General features: G+C 54.1%; 1 protein-coding gene across 1 annotated transcript in view; it reads right to left on the reverse strand.

The window, feature by feature from the left end:
* Positions 1-15383, reverse strand: part of CACNG8 (calcium channel, voltage-dependent, gamma subunit 8) — a 15653-nt gene extending 270 nt beyond the window's left edge. Inside the window, exons 1-5 of the mRNA XM_012643319.1 lie at positions 15263-15383; positions 12821-13168; positions 4088-4171; positions 2699-2839; positions 8-486 (exon numbers count right to left, since the gene is read on the reverse strand). Coding sequence (XP_012498773.1) covers positions 8-486; positions 2699-2839; positions 4088-4171; positions 12821-13168; positions 15263-15383 — 1173 coding nt within the window. The remainder of the gene's footprint in view (positions 1-7; positions 487-2698; positions 2840-4087; positions 4172-12820; positions 13169-15262) is intronic.
* Between the last annotated feature and the right edge of the window lie 1430 nt (positions 15384-16813).

Consider the following 16813-nt stretch of genomic DNA (forward strand, 5'->3'; position numbering starts at 1 on the left):
CCCCCACGCCGCCGCCGCCGGCGCCCGCCAGCCCCGCGGCCACGCTGCCCTTGGACGGGTCGCGGCTGAGCGTGTACATGGAGATGTCCGTGGAGGCGAAGCCCGGGCCCCCGGGGCCGCCGGGAGACGCGTCCCGCGACGGCGACGGCTCGCTGGAGCGGGAGCTAGAGCGGGAGCGGCGGCGGTAGCGGAAGCGGTAACTGGGCAGACGGAGGATGGCCGAGGGGCCGCTCCCGCCACTGCCGCCCGCGCCCCCGCCGGCCTTGAGCAGGTCCGAGCGAGACTGGCAGTGCGCCTCGCGGCTGCGCTCGATGTAGATGTTGACGGCGAGCACGCCGATCACCTCGGCCAGGATGAACGACAGCCCGCCGAAGTAGAAGGACCAGCCGTACGAGTAGTGGTTTTTCTTCTCCTCGTCCCGCTTCGGGCCCGGCTCGCCCGCGTTGGCCGAGATGTACACGATCACGCCGATGATGTTGCTCAGGCCTGCGCGGGACGGGCAGACGGGAGCCTGGAGGCCACGCCCGGCCCGGCCCCCGGCCCCGCCCCCGCCCCGCGGTCGCGCACTGTGGGCCCCGCCCCCCGGTCTAAGCTCCACCCCTAGGTGGTCCAGGCCCCACCCCGAGTGGGCTCGACCCCACCTGAATGGGCCCGGCCAGTGGCTGGTCTAAGCTCCACCCAAGATGGCCTGGGGAACCTGCGGCCTCAAGGCCACATGTGGCCCTCAAGATCCCCTCAACCGAATCCAAATCCCTTTGAAAAGGATTTGTTCTGTAAAATTTGGATTGGGTCAAAAGGCCTCACTCTAGGATCCAGAAGGCCACATGTGGCCCAAGGCCCCAAGGCCACAAGTTCCCCACCCCTCCACTCCTAACTAGCCCAAGACCTACCTCTGGTGGTCTAAACCCAGCCCTGGCTGGTCTAAACTGCCTCAGGGAGTCTTGGATCTGCTTCCCATTCGTCTAAACTCCAGCTCCAGGTGGTCTAGGACCCACCTCAAATGGGCCAGACACCAGCCTGGACCACCCAGAGTGTGGCTGGTCCAAGCCCTGCCCTAGATGGTCAAAACTTTCCCAGCTGGTACTGGCCCTGCCCAAGGATGGCCTGCCCCCACATCCCAAGTAGCCCTCCTGCTAGTCTAGGTCCCACCCCTATGGTCCAGGCCCCACCCTGGATGGTCTAGACCTTGTCTGGCTCAAGTCCCACCTCAGATTGTCTAAACTCCACCCCCAGTTGTTCCAGTCCCTGCCCCCGAACAGGCCAGACAGGGCCCTGGATAGCCCAGGTCCTGCCCCCAGACAGCCTAGGCCTCACCTCTGCTGGTCTAAAGCCTGTCCCAGGGGCCTAGGACCCACCCCAAGATGGTCTGGGCTCTGCCCCCATATGGTCTAGGCCCAATTTAGCCCTGCTTCTGCTGGTCTAAAGCAAACGCCTCCCCAGGTGGTCCAGACCTTACTCCTAGATAGCTTAAGCCCCACCCACAGCTAGTCCAGGCCCTGCCTAGACTGGTTCAAAATCGACCCTTGACAAGATGGTTTCAGCCTGAGTTTCCAAGCCCTCCCTAGTTAGTCTAACCACTCTTAACGTTGTGAATCTGGATTCTGGGTTTTCCTCAGGCCCCACCCCTCTGCTCCTTTGAACTCTGTTAATGGTGTAATCCTGTTGACTCTCTAGGCCTTACCCATTGCTGATCTAACTCTCCCCTCATGATATAATCCCAGCCTGGGTATCTATTTTAGGTCCTCCCCTGCTGGTCTAAAATTTGCTCTTAATACATCAGGTCCCCTCTTTCTGTCCTAGGCCCCACCTCCAGTTTGCCAAGGCCCGCCTCCTGCAGGTCTATGCCAGCCTCCTGCCTCTTCCCCAGGTCCAGCTAGGCCCGCCTTTCAGGTCCTCCACACCCGCCCCTGCAGAGCTAGACCCACCCAAAGCACACCCTGCTCTTTAAATACGCGAATTCCTCCTCGTTCTTCTCTGTACTCCACCCCTCCAAAAAAGTTGTGCCCCTGGAATTTCCCCTCCCTAGGCATTTAGGGTAGAAAGGGGGTCTTCCTCCTCAAAAACATGCCTCTTGAGTTGCTCTGGGCCCCTGCCTCCTGAGTCTTCAGTCCTATCTCTGCTAGTCTAGGTCCTAGCTCTGGAGGTTCCGGCCTTGGTCCGCCTCTCGAAGCAGCCAGGTTGACTCTCTGTGCTCTTCACGACATAACCTCTCCACCTTTTCCAGGCATCACGCCTTCTTAGCGAGGAGCACAGGCCTGCTCAGTCTCCCTGGCCCAGCCCCTTCTTGGATCCCCAGTGTCTATGAGGCCCCGCCCCTTGCAGGCTCCTCCCCCTCGGCCTCCAAATCTGTCTGCGTCTTCTGGCCCCGCCCCCCAATGCGCAGCCCCGCCTCTCGAGCCTCAAGACCCCCTTCTGTCTCAAGGTCCCACCCACCTCTCCCAAGCTCCTCCCCTTCCGTCTCCGGGACGGCGGGCGTAGGAACCCGAGCGCGCTGCGTCCCAGATTGAGCGGCAGACACCTGTCTGCGCGGGCTCACTCTCGGGAAGACGGCGCCGAGACTACACCTGCTTGCCCAGCGGGTGGCCTAGGGAGCTTGGGAGGAGCCTAGGAGGGCTCCGGGCCCCGTGGGGGACGCTGCGGGGAGGGTCGCTTTGCAGACACACGCACACACACGCCGCCCCCTCCGTCCGCCTCTCACCTGCTGCCACGAACAGGATCCCTGCGCCCAGGATGATGTTCCTCCTGGACTTGTAGACGCGCGAGGCCGCCACGCACACGCCCCCGAGCAGCAGCAGGATGGCGCTCAGGATGGGGAAGATGCTGGAGGCCCGGACAACTCCTGCGGGAGGGGCAGGAAAGGAAACGGGGGACGGAGCGAGGGCGGTCAGACGCGGCCCCTGCGACCCCCGCCCCGTCCCCTCGTCCCGCTGCGCCTCCTGTCTGCTCTCGTCTCCGCATCATTTTGGCTAGTTCTCTAATTCTCCCCATCTGGCTCTGTTCTGGTTGTTTTAATTTTTTTGCCCCATTCTCTCTTCGGTTTTTAAAATTTCTCTATTTTTCGGTCTCATCCCCCCCCCCTTTTTCTTTGTCCTTTTCTTTCTTCCTCGGGCTATCTTTTTCTTTCCTGGCACATTTTCCCCTCTTTATTTCTCTAAATCACTCTCCCCCTCTATTTTTCTCTCAGCTTTTCTATGGATCCCCCTTTCTTTTTCTTTCTCGCCCTTCCCTTCCTCTCTGGTGAGAATTTCTTTCTCCTGAATCCTCTTTCTATCAGATCCCTCAATACGTCTCTCCACCTTTCCTGCCTCACTTCATTTATCTCTCTGGGTCTCTCTGCCCCCACCCCATGCCCCTCTCCCACTCCCCTCTTTTCTGCCTGGCTTCATTTATCTTCTGGGGTTCTCTTCTTTCTCTCCCCCCCCCCATTTCTGCCTGGCTTCATCTACATTTCTGGGCTTCTCTTCTCTCTTCCCCCTCTCCCTCCCTCCCTCTGTCTCTGCTCTTTCCCCCTGCCCTCTCTTCCTGGCTGCATCTGTCTTTCTGGGTTGCTCTCTCTCTTCCTCTCTACCCCCTCTTCCTCCTCCTTCCTTCTCCCTTTTTCATTCTGTCTCCCTCTCCAGTCCTTTCGACCCACCCCTAAAACCCCAGGCAACCAGATTTTGCGATTTCTCAGCCTGGCTGAGGCTGCAGCCAATCACCATTCAGGATTTGCCGCGTTCTCAGAGTGGCTACCAATCGCAACACAGGCTTTCCCAGCCAGCTCTAGAGACTGGCCAGTTCCCGCTGCACATTGCCCCACAGCAGGAAGCAGTGGCCAATCCCAGCCCCCGAATCTGCAACCAGTTACAACGCAGAGTTGCCGCGAGTGCCAAAGAGAGGAAGGCAGCCAATCAGCACCCAGGATCCCCCCTCGGCCCGCCCCAAGGTGAGAGGAGGGGGCGGGAGAGAGACCACTGAGCCAATAGGGAAACAGAGGATCTCAGCATCTGGACTTGGATTGGCTGGGAAGCTAACCTCTGCGTGTCGGGGTCCCCGTCCTTTCTCCGGCCCCCGGCCCCCACCCCGCGTGTCCTGGACCCTCACGTACGGAGTAGATACTCCGCGCTGTCATGGTCGTAGTCCGTGTCCTCCGGAAAATGATTGATCTTCACGCAGACACCTCTTTTCAATCCTGGAGGAGGGGGAATGGGGTGGTGGGGGTGAGGACTTCAGAGTTCGGGGCGGGGCAACCCCCAGTGAGAGAAGACCTCCCCTTCCCCAAACCTCTTCTCTCTGGGCTTATTGAGAGACAAGATGTACTGGTTCCTGAGCCTGTCTCGTGATCTGGGACAAACTTTCAATCTCTCTGGTCTCAGTTTCCTCAGCTGTTTCAAAAATAAAAGGAAAAGAGAGGAGGGAAAACCCCAACGCTAACATTCTTCCAGCACCCACCACAAGGCCACAAGGACCTTTGCCCTGTAACCTGGGCTAAGTTACTCAACCACTTTGGGCTTAGGCTTCCCCTCTGTAAGAAAAGGGGTGTTGGCTTCAACAACGGCAAGGCGCCTTTCGGACTCTAAACTTGCTGGGAAGTCTGAAAGTGCATTGGTAAACGGGAAAGGGCTGCGGAAGGCAATGAGGACTACATTTCCCATGAGGCCCTGTGAAGTCTTGAATCCAATTGTGAGGCGAGCAGCCCCAGTGGATCGTGGGAGTTGTAGTCTCTTCAGTCCTGCGTCTAGAGAGGGATTCCTAGTGTCTTTCTGCACGGAACGTGGAAGCCTCTGGAGAGAGAAGGAGTGGCTGAAGCAAGCAGAGGCGTGTCAGGGCCTGGAGTATGTCTCTAGGGTTATGCAGTCTCATCCCCTACCTCCATCCCCAAATCCCCTCCTAAGGTCCTCATCCGCACCTATCTTCTCATCTTTGGGACGAGTTTCTGTTTTACTACCATCTAACACGTAGCCGGAGAAAATAAATATAAATATAAACATGAAATGTTTAGTTTCCTCAACTCTCCAAGCTTCCTCCAATCTCCAGGGCTTTGCCCATGCTGTGGAACATTCCACTCACATTCTTTGCTGATGTCATACTTACCCTGCAGTGGGCAGCTCAGGGACACCTTCGTGCGGAAGTTTTCCCTAGATACACACACACACACACACACACACACACACACACACAGACACACTCCCTCTCTCTCTCTCTCTCACTCCTCCCACCAGAGTTGGGTCAGTTTCCTGTTCTGGGGTGCCCTCTAGGACATGCATCATGTTGATTTATGATCTTCTTTGTCCTCTTTGTCCTCAAGCTGGGAGTTCCTGGAGAGGGGTAGGTCATGGGAGTCTGGTCCCTCACTGTCCCTAGCATTGCCTGGTAGGAGGCCCGGCACACAGGAGGCCTCAAGAAATGGGTGTTGAATGAATGAATGAAATAATGAATGAATATAAGCATAGCAGAAGGGGAGATTAGAGGCAGACCATGAAAGGCAAAGGAAGGCAGGGGAAAGAATGGGGATAAAGAAAAGAATTGGGAAGAATGTCCATAAGGTGGTGAGTAATAGAACTAAGATCTAACATGTGTTATGTGCTTCCGAGGTGGATTAACTCATTTAGTGCTCCCAAGAGTCCCATGAAACATAATGTTGTTAGTGTCGTCTGGTGTCCAAGTGTTAGATTTTGGAGTGTCTCCACCACTTCCCTATTCTGTGTCCTTGTTGGCATTATGTAGGCTAACTTGCTTCAGTCCCCTCACCTATAGAAAGCGGATAATAGGACCTACCTCACAGCGTTATTGTGAGGATTGGATCCAGGTAAAGAGATTTAGCATTTTGCCTGGAACACAATTAAGTGCTCAGTTGATAACAGTTGTATATCGTACCCATTGCCCAGATGTGGAAACCAAGGCACAGAAAGGTTTCATCAAATCACAGCTGATGGATGATGAAAGCAGAACTCAAACACACATCATGAATGTAAGCATCTGGGCTGTTTGCCACTGTGTTACCAACATCTAGAACAATGCCTAACACACGCTAAGTACTTAACAAGTATTTTCAATGAAAGAATGACTCAATGGGCCAACAAGCACATGAAAAGATGCTCAACATCACTAATCATTAGGGAAGTGCAATCAAAAGCACAATGAGGTACCATCTTATACCCATTAGGATGGCTACTATAAAAAAAAAACAGAAAATAAAATAACGAGTGTTGGCAAGGATGTGGAGAAATTGGAACCCTGTGTGCTGTTGGTAGGAATGGTGCTACGGCTATGGAAAACAGCATGGAGGTACCTCAAAAAATTAAAACTAGAACTACCATATGATCTAGCAATCCCACTACTGGGGATATACCCAAAAGAATTGAAAGCGGGGACTCAAATAGATATTTGTACACTTGTGTTCATAGTAGCATTATTCACGATAGCCAAAAAGTGGAAACACCCAAATGCCTGTTGACAGATAAATGGCTAAACAAAATGTGGTCTATACATACAATGGAATATGTATGTATGTTATACATACATATGTGAGTTATGACCCATGCTATAACACAGATAAACCTTGCAGACGTTATACTAAGTGAAATAAGCTGATAACAAAAAGACGAACACTTTATGATTCCACTTATATGAGATGGCTGGAATAATCAAATTAACAGAGAATAACCAAATTCACAGAAAGTAGAATGGTAGTTGCAAGGGATGAAGGTGGGGGGCGGGTAATGCAGGGTCGTTTATTGGGTACAGAATTTCAGTGTTGCAAGATAAAAAGAGTTCTGAAGATTAGCTGCACAACAATGTGAGTGCACTTAACACTACCGAAGTGCATACTTAAAAATGATTAAGATGGTAAATTTATGTTATGTGTAATTTACCACAGTTTTTAAAAAGAATGAATGAATGAAAATACAATTCCCAAGTGCAAACTCTTACCCATGAGCACTTCCATCATGGTGTGGTAGGTAAGATTGTGGGCTCAAGTTCCCCCTTTTCTTCAAGGGGATCACAGTACTTCTCTCAAAACATTAATGATAATTAAATGACATGGAGCAGGCAAACCACATGGCACACAGAATCTCTCAACAGATTCGTGGTGACAGTAGGAATGATAACTCGCGCTGACCGAGAGCTAACCATGCACCAGGCACTGCTCTAAGCATTTGATGGGTAAATTAACTCACTCTATTCTTAGGACAAACCCTGGAAGGTAGACAGTTGAATGGATAAACTGCCTTTACAAATGAGGAAACTGAGCCACAGAGCGTTGAAGAAGTTGCCCATATAGGGGGTAAGTCATGGGGAGGAGGTTCAAACACAGCCCAGTTTGGGAGGTCAGCATATTTAAGACAGCAGAGTGTGGAGCCTGTGGTGGTTATTTGAGCGTGGGCTCCGGAATCAAACTGTCCGGACTCATATCCTGATGCTGCCACTTCCCAGCTGTGTGGTTTTTGGAACCCGAACGTCCATGGGCCCCTCTGCTTCCTCACTGGGAAAATGACTTTGTATGATTTCAGTGAGATTTCAATGAAAGTTAAGCACAGAATACAGGGTGGTTACGTCCTACGCCACCACGGATTGAGCTGGGAGCTTTTTACGTGCAAGGATGGTGATGCCGTTCCCCGCCCCCCTCAGCTTTGTTTCAGCGAGGACATGTGAGAACTGGGATCCAGCCTGCTCTGCCCCTCACATGCTGGGTGGCCCAGGCTGAGTCACTTCCCCTTTCTGGCCATCAGCTTCCTGCTAATAATACCTTCCCCCTGGCACAATTGTGAGGATTCAATGAGGTAATAAGACAGGGAAAGTGCTTAGCACAGGGGCTTTGCATAGTCAGCGCTAATAAACAGGGCTGTGGGTCCCGGTTCTTGAGTCCTGGGAGAGGACCTGGCGTGCAGCTGAAATCCCTGAGGAGGGGCCTTAAGCTGGGCTGTCCCATGCGGATGCCACCAGCCCGAGTGACTCCGGAGCACTTGTAACGTGGCAACTGAGATGTTCTGTGAGGGTAGACTATGCACTAGATTTCAGACTCAGAATGGAAAAAAAAAGAGAGAGTGAGAGAGAATGTACGATATTTCATTAATAATTTTTTATATTGGTTACACACTCAAATGATAATATTTTGGCTGTGCCGGGTTAAAGAAAATATATGGTCAAGTTCACCTGTTTCTTTTTATCTATTTTAATGCAGCTACTACAAAAATGTTCATTGTCTTATGCGGCTCACGTTATTTTTCTGTTGGGCCGTGCTGGACTAGGGGCTGGGACTTCTGGATTATCAGGGAGGAAGGGCTCAGGGCTTGGTCACCTGAATTCCTAAAAATAAGAAGAACACAGCAGCAGGAGCAGCAACGACAACAAAATATAAAGTACATAGTCTAGCCCTTACTCCGTGCTTGCCATCCTTTTAAAGGCTTTGCACATACTAACCCATCAAATACCTCCCAGACCCTGGGAGTCAGGGGCTATCATGACCCTCATTTTCCGATGGTGGAAATGAGGAGCAGAGAAGTTAAAGATGTGGCTGGAGGTCACCCTGCGGGACGTGGCAGGCAGGAGCTACGCCAGGTCAACCTTGTTCTCGGAGTTTGCGTCTCAACCATTACGTTCTACTGCGTCTCTCAGAGGGACGCTCCAAAGGGGGCTGGAGATCGAGCCCAAGAATTCCCAGGGACACAGTGACTTCAGGAGGCCATGGCTCAGGGGGTCCAGTTTCTTTCTATACTTCTGGAACCCAGATGGGCTGAAAGTGGGTGGATTTCTTACTTTGTTCTCCAGGGAAACAAAACAGACCTGCATTCAAATCCAGACCCCACTGCGTATTAGCTATGTCACCTTGGGTGAGTTACTTCATTTCTCTGAGGCTTAGCTTCCTCTTCTAGAAGATGGGGGTAATAATAGTACCTACTTTGCAGGGTTACTGTGAGTATTCAATGACAAATGAATGACAATTATAGGAACAATAAAGTCAGCTTTCATTTCTCCCCTCCTTGAAACACTGACTTCCTTTGGCTTCCAGGGCGCCCACTTACCCAGTTTTCCCCAAACCTGTAGCTACTCCTTTCTCAACTCCCTTTGGTGGCTTCTTCTCATGTCCCTCATGTTTCAATGGTGGGCTGGCCCAGGCTTCAACCCTGCAACTACTTTTTTTGGTTTGTTTCTGTCTCGTCTCCTCTAAGTGACTGCATCCGTTCATATGCTGATGACCCTTGAATTTATACTTCCAGTCTGACTCCTCCCTGAGCCCTAGCTTCAAATAATACATCTCTAAGAACCTACATCAGGGGTCAGCAAACTACAGCCCACCGGCCAAATCCAGCTAAGAATGAGTGTGACATGTTTTAAATGATTGAGAAAATATCAAAAACGACGACGATTTTATGGAATGTGAAAATGACATGAAATTTATAAATGAAGTTTAATTAAAACACAGCCATGCTCACTCACTTATGCATCGTCTCCGGTTGCTTTCCCGAGTAGTGACAGAGAATGTAGGCTCCACGAAGCCTAAAATACTTACGACACGGCACTTTATAGGCCTTCACTCTGCTGACTCCTGTCCTTGTGTTATCTTTTAGGCATCTTAAGTTTAACATGTCTAAAACTGAGCCCATGATATATCTCCTTTAATTATAAACTTGATTAAGAGAAAATAAAAGGGCCCAGGTGCAGTGGCTCATGCCTGTCATCCTAGAACTCTGGGAGGTCAAGACGGGAGGATCCCTTGAGGTCAGGAGTTTGAGACAAGTCTGAGCAAGAGCAAGACCCCATCTCTACTAAAAACAGAAACAAAAATTAGCTGGGCATGGTGGTGAGCGCCTGTAGTCCCAGCAACTTGGGAGACGGAGGCAGGAGGATCACTTGAGCTCAGGAGTTTGAGGTTGCTGTGAACTAGGCTGACGCCACGGCACTCTAGCCCCGGTGATTGAGTGAGACTCTGTCTCAAAAAAAAAAAAAAAAAAAGAAAAAAAAAGGAATAAAGTAGGGGAACACTTATTCTATTTTATGAAATGAAGTGTTACCTGCTAAAAATAAAATCCATTATAAAATAAATAAAATAAAATACTTTCTTTTCTATCTTAGAGTGGTGATTCTCAACTAGGGGCAATTTTATCCCCCAGGGGACAGTTGGCAATGCTTAGAGACAATTTACAATTTGGTTGCCACAACTGGGAAGGGTGCTGCTGGCATCTAGTGGGTAGAGCCCCAGGATGCTGTTCAACATCCTACGATGCACAGGACAGCGCCCCCCACACAGAATCATCCATCCCAAAATGTCAGCAGTGCTGGGGTTGAGAAATCCTGCTTCGAAGACACCCCTGAGTCTTCTCGCTCTCATATCCTACAACTGCTCCATCAGCAATTCCTGCCCACGGTAGCTCCAGAATGTACTATGAATTCAAACCACTTTTCAAACTCTGTTGCTCCCACCCTAGGCCAGCCACCTCCTGTTGTCTCATTTGCCTTCCCCTCAGTCATTTCCCAACACAGCCATCCTACTAAAATTTAAATCAGCTCATACAACTCTGCTGCTCAAGAACCTTCAATAGCTCCCATCTCAGAGTGTAAAGCAAAGTCCTTTCCAGGATATATAAGAACTTGTGAGATTGGGACTGTGTTACCCGTTTGACTGTACCTCCCATGATGTTCCCCCTCCCCCAGCCACCCACTCTGCCCCAGCCACGGTGGCCTCCCACGGGTGGTCAAACACACAGGCACAGTCCCACCCAGGGCCTTTGCACCTGTGTTTCCACAGCCCAAAGTACTTTCCTCCAGGTATCTACATGTCTCCATCTCTCACTCCTTTTAGATGTCCTTTCAAATGTCACCTGCTCAATGAAGCTTTTCCTAGCTTCCTTATCTACTTCCCGCATGTACCCCTGACACTTCCGCTCCCCTCCCCTACTTCTTTTCCTCCTTAGCGCTCAGTTCTATCTATCGCTCGACATGTTTTATTCATTTATCTCCATTATTATCTGTCTTTCCCTCTAGAATATAAGATAGATAAAGACAGGGATATGTGTCTGGTTGTTTTTTCCCCCACTGAGTCCAGAACAATGCCTGCCACTCAGTACAAACCCGGTAAAAATTGGTTGTTGAGTAAATGAATGAATGGCATTCTTACTAAATGCCACACACTGTCCTAAGGGGTTCAGGACGCAAGCCCCCACACTCGGCGCTGTGCCTGGTGCTTGGTCAGACCAGTGACTGGACATGAGTTCGAACATCCACAAGAGGAAGAAAGCAACACCAAGAGAGAGGTGGGAGGGATGCGAGACAATAGGGAGCGGAGGGGACTGCGGAGAAATGGAGACCCCGCCCACGCCTGAGCTGAAGCAGCTGCTACTCAGATCCAGAGCAAGGCGGTCAGCGCAGAACACAGGTCGGTGTTGTCAGATCTTCTGACAGCTCAAAAGAAGCCGGAAATCAGATCTACAATGTGACGTCTCCCTATTTTTAAATGATGGCAATGGATTCAGATTTTGGTTTCAGTTTTAAACACTCCACACGCCAGAAAGAGGGCATCTGCAAATCCCGTCCATCAGATCTGAGTTCACCTCTTGGCTATGTCCCTTTTTCCAGCTGGGCAACCTTGGGCAAGTGGCTTAACCTCTCTGAGCCTCAGTTTCCTCATCCCCAACAGGAAGGTGGTACCCACTTCATAGGACTAAACAAGATAATGTTCCTGGCTTGTAATGAGTGCTCAGCAAAACAGAGGAGGAAGGGACAGAAGAAAATGAAGGGAAAGAACAGGAGAGGTGAAGAGAGTCCAATCTTTTGGTGCGGGGGCGAGAGAACATCGGGACTGTGAGTCCCGCTCCTTCATGTCGCAGGCGGGGGCTGTGAGGCTCCGGACGGGGAGGTACGGGTCACACAGGGCACAGATGCACCCAGGACTCCCGCTTCCCAGCCCAGCCTCTGTGACATGCAGGAAAGAAGTGCTGACGCTGAGAGTGGGCAGGAGAAGGAGCTGAGGAGCTGGAGGGCAGGAGTCTCGGAGAAGTGGGGGGAGAGAGACCCAGAGAGGCCCAGCTGGGACAGAGGGAACACAGGAGGGAGGGAAGAGCAAAGATGAGATTGGAAGATGTAGCGGGGCCAGGAGAGAGAAGCTTTAGAGTCAAGCAAGGAGGCCTGGAAGGGTGAGAAGCAGAAAGCGCGAGGGAAGACCGAGTGGACCCATCTCAAGGAGAGAGGAGGAAAAGGGCCAGGATGGGGGAGGCTGCAGAACATCCTAAGTGGGGGGAGCTGACGGGGAGAGACAACATCCCTGGAGGAAAAGCAACGAGGGGGGGAAAGGAGCCGGTCATGAGTTGTGTGAGGGAAGACACGAAGTTGCAGAGGAGAGCGGAGCCAAAGAGGGGGCGGAGGAGACGCAGGACAGGAGGAAGGGCCAGGAGCAGGGAGAGAGGCAGGGACACCCCAGGACGGGGCGCACGTGGGGAGGGCAGACGCCACCGGAGATGAGATGGGGGGCGGGTGGGAGGAGGAGCGGGGTCAAGATAACCCTCAAGAAGGAGGAGAAAGGGCAGAGGGCAGAGGGGAAGGAACGAGGCCGAGGCAGCCCCGCGCGCAGCAAGGCCCGGCCTGGACGGAGGGCAGAGGGGCGCTGGGGAAGCGGGTGCGGGAAAGACGAGACGAGCGGGCAGAGGGTGCAGAGAGAAGGGGGCCCCCCAGCAGCGGGCCGGGACGCGGACAGGAGTTGAAAGGAAGGAATGAAGCTGGGGTCTGAGTGGGACGCAGCGAGGGGACCTCCGGCCAGGAGGGGACACCGACGGAGGCCCCGGGAATCGGGGAGGTGCAGGCGTCTCCTGGAGGGACGCGAGGCGGGGGCCTTCCCGCACCCTACCTTCCAGGCAGCAGATCCTCCAGAGGCCCGAGTGCGTGAGGCCGCCGGGGTCCTTCTTCTCCGAGGAGCCGCCGCCCGCGCGGTGGGGGGGCCCGTCGTCGCCGGCCGTGAGGTTGGTGGTGTTGCAGATGAAGGCGCGCGTGTAGAGCCAGTAGTCGGTGCTGATGGCGATCGTCATGAGGCCGAAGGCGGCGAAGGCGCCCACCGTCGTCAGCAGCACCTGCACGCCCTTCTCGCACCACAGGCCCCTCTCTTCGTTCCAGCGCTTCAGCGACTCCAGCTTGACCACCGGCAGCCGGGGGGCCGCGGGCCACCACCGGGGCAGCGGGGGCGGGGCCGTGCCGGCGGCTGGGGGGGGTCACAGCGCAGGCGGAAGCGGGGGCCCGGGGCCCGCGGGGCTGGGGAGGGGTCGGCGAGCGCGAGGCTGCGGAGGGCCGGGGGTCAGAGTGCGGCCATGGTCGGCGGCTGGCGAAGGCAGGAGCGAGAGCGCGGATTAGAGCGGAAGGCGCAGGGCCCTCCCCAGGCCCCGCCCCCGCCCCACGACCAGAAACTGTGCCTCGGTGGAAGGAGTCCCCCCGCTGCCCTCCTCGGCAAAGGCCCCTCCGGCGCTGCCTCCCGCGCCGGAGTCGTCGCGCCAGTGCCGCTCGCGGAGCCCCCAGCGCACGGCCGTCCCGCACGCCCGCCGGACTCCCCCCGCGCCTCGGGCTCCGCCGTCGCCGCCACCCGGGAAGCCGCCGCTCGCCCCAGCGCCCACCGCCCGCCGGCTGCTCCCGAGAGCCCGCGTCGCCTTCCCGCTCCCCACAGACCCGCGCCGGTCCCCACTGCCTCCCCGCACGGTTCCCTCCACTCCACCCCTGCGGGTCCCGCTTCCGCACCTGTGCCCGAGAAAAGCCCCTCCCCGTCTCCCCAACTTTTTCCTGAGTACCCCCGCAGCTTAAGAAACCCCCACCACACCACCACGTCCGCGGAAATCACCTCCACGGGCCCCTCCTGTCTGTTTTTGTCATTCAACGACTCTAAGTTGTCTCCTACAATTTCCTCCTTTTAAGAAAAATAAATCTCTCATTCTCTCCTCAGCTTTAGATAAAAAAAGAAAGAAAGAAACACAACAAACTGACCCTCCCTGCTCGCACAACTCAGACTAACCATACCACCCCTGGTTCCCCCGCGTGCAAACCCCCTTCTTCACTCGGCCCAGGCCCCTGTATCCCAGGCCGCAGGTTTGCAACCCCCAGCACACGTCGACATCACCAGAGGACATTTACCGGTTCTGATGCGTGAGTCCTACCCGAGAAATTCCGACGGAAGTGGTCTGGGATGTGGCCTGAGCTGCTAAGTTTCTAGAAGCTGGAGGTGGGGTGTTCTGATGTGCAACCCGCGTCAGACCCATGGGTTTGGAAGGTGCCCCGCCGTCTCCATCACACTCCCTGTCACAGCCTCCACTGTCTCCCCATGGACCACTCACTCCCCATCCCCTACTATGTCTTTGACTCAAGGCAAAGCCCCCACTTTCTCCCTTGCTTAAAAAAGTCTTCCGGATCTGCCCCCCCGCTTACAACTTAGACTCATCATAACCATAGTTTTCTCCTCCATTAAGAAAAATTTCCTCCCTGAGCTCCACAGCAGTTTCTACTCACGAGATCGCTTCCTCTAGACCCCAAATGTCTCTCCACTCAGAAGCATCCTGATCTCTGTCCTGTGCTCCCACTGCAGGGAGCGCATTGTACCCCCAGTCTGCCCAGTGTTCCCCCTTCCTCTGCCCTGGCGCCATCTCCCCCTGCCTCCAAATCACCTCCCTCAGCACACAGAATCTTCAGCACACAGGAGCCCCTCAACTCCAGATCTCCCCAACTCACTGCAAGCCCCACTCTCTCTTCAACTTACAATAAACCAGTCTCCCCAACTTCTCTTCCATCGTAAAGGATCCCCTTGACTCCTGCCCACTTCCTCCACCCGCTGCAGCTCCCAGCTTCTCCTCTACCCGGGAAAATCCCCTCTGCAGGTTCCCACCGACCTCCCTTCTTGGGAACACACCCTCTGCCCCCCACCACTTTCTACCTGTGCAGCAACATACACTGTAACCCTGTGACCCCCACCTTCTCTCAAATTTTAAAGATCTCCTCAATAGACTGCACTTCTCAGAAAAATGTCATCCACAAGACTACAACTCTCTTCTCGATTGGGAACGCTTTGCCACTCTGCACCCTCCCATGCTCCATTCATTTCTTGCTTCCACACTGTCCCCACCACTGTGCCCCCAGCCCTGCCGTTTCCACCTTACCCCAACTCTCCTCCTGGACACGTATTCCTTCCTTGCTTCCACCACTCTTTCCCAGACTTCTTCCCCCAAATCCTCTATAGTTAAGAGCCCAGAAACCTTAGAGGAGGGGAAGGGAAAAAAAAAAAAAAAAAAAAAACCACTAGGTCCCAGTACAGGGTGACCTTGGCCTCCTAGTTTCTTCCCTGTCTCCACCTCCCCCGGCCCCCCAGTCAGCTGGCCCCAGACTGGGTCTGCTCCCAGGAGGGGCTGCTGGAAAAGGTTGTCTATGGGGGGTGTCTCCATGGCAACTGGGCCTAGTGCCCCACACATTGTGTTCCCTCCCCCACCTCAACTCCTGCCTGCCCACACACAGCCCTTCCTGGGCCACTGTTCCCCAGCGCAGCGCGCTGGACACTGGCATCCCCCAGCCGCCCTCTCCTCAGCATCGGCCCCTTCCTCTCATTTCTCTCCGGACGCCGAGTTTCCTCTCCTCTTGCTCTCTCAGCCTCTTCTCCCCGTGTCTGTGCCCCTCACCACCAGCACTGCCACGTCCACTGTCTTAACGGATTTCTACTTCCACGGGGTGAGCCCATGACCCTGGGCCCCTTACAAGACTAGAGGGGAAGCGATGAAGAGGGAAAGGAGGGAAATTCTCCACCAAAAAAAAAAAAAAAAAAATGAAAATCTTTTCATTTTGTCAATTTGGGGGGACAATCTGTTTGGTTTTAGGGACTCTTCATTCAATCCATCTGTCAGAGGCTGCAAAGGAGGAGAGAGCAGAGGACCCCCAATTCTAAAGCTTCCGGATATGGGGGGGTCACCATTCTTTCTCCTTCTGAAGGGGACCAGAATTGGGGGGGGTTCACAGAACCTTAATTCCTCATCCACCCACCTCCGATTAATAAAAAGATCTGTCTCACCTCTGTTGACGATAGGTCAACTCTCCGATGCACTGGGGAGGGGACGTCGAACCCTCCCTGCCGGCACCCCCCCCAGAAAAACCCCTTGGGCTCCCAATTCTCGCTGCGTCCCCCTCCCCCAGCAGTGAGGGACCCAGGCGTCCGACCTGGTTGGGGGGCGGAGATGAGGAGGCGAATGGGGAATGGGGTGTTGGGGGCGGTTGGAGCTGAGGGGCAGCTCTGAGCTTGGGCCCCAAGGGAGTGAGGGTCCGGATACAGGGGGAAAAAAAAGGTGAGGAGACAATTTGGTTCTCGTGTCGCTGGGTAAAGTGCGGAGCTGGAGGACGAGAGGGAGGGAGCAGGGAGGGGGGAGGGGAGCTGCTGAGGGATGGGGGAGCCTCCGAGAGGAGAGGGATGGGGGGAAGGGAGGCGATGGGGGGGCAGGGTCTGGGTGGCAGAAGGAAGCTGGGGAAAGAGAGAGAGCGATCCAGAGAGGGAGGGAGAGAGACAGAGAGAGAGACAAGGAGAAACGGAGAGAGAGAGAGAGACCCAGAGACCGCGAAACAGAAATGGGGGAGGGAGAAAATTGGGGGAGGCAGCGACTGGGAGCAGAAGGAAGTTGGAGAGACACACACACACACACAGAGAAATATCCAGAGAAAGAAGGGGACAAAGACAGAAACCCAAAGAGAAACCAAGAGACAGGGGAGTGAGGTGGGGGATGGGGTGGGGGAGGCTTGGGGTGGGGGGTCAGGATCTGGGTGACAGAAGGGAAGAAGAGCGAGGGAGAGAGTCATCCAGAGAGGGAGGAGGAGAGACAGATGGGGAGAGACA

The sequence above is a fragment of the Propithecus coquereli genome, unplaced genomic scaffold (assembly GCF_000956105.1).
Source record: "Propithecus coquereli isolate 6110/MARCELLA unplaced genomic scaffold, Pcoq_1.0 Scaffold196, whole genome shotgun sequence".
Taxonomy (NCBI): domain Eukaryota; kingdom Metazoa; phylum Chordata; class Mammalia; order Primates; family Indriidae; genus Propithecus; species Propithecus coquereli.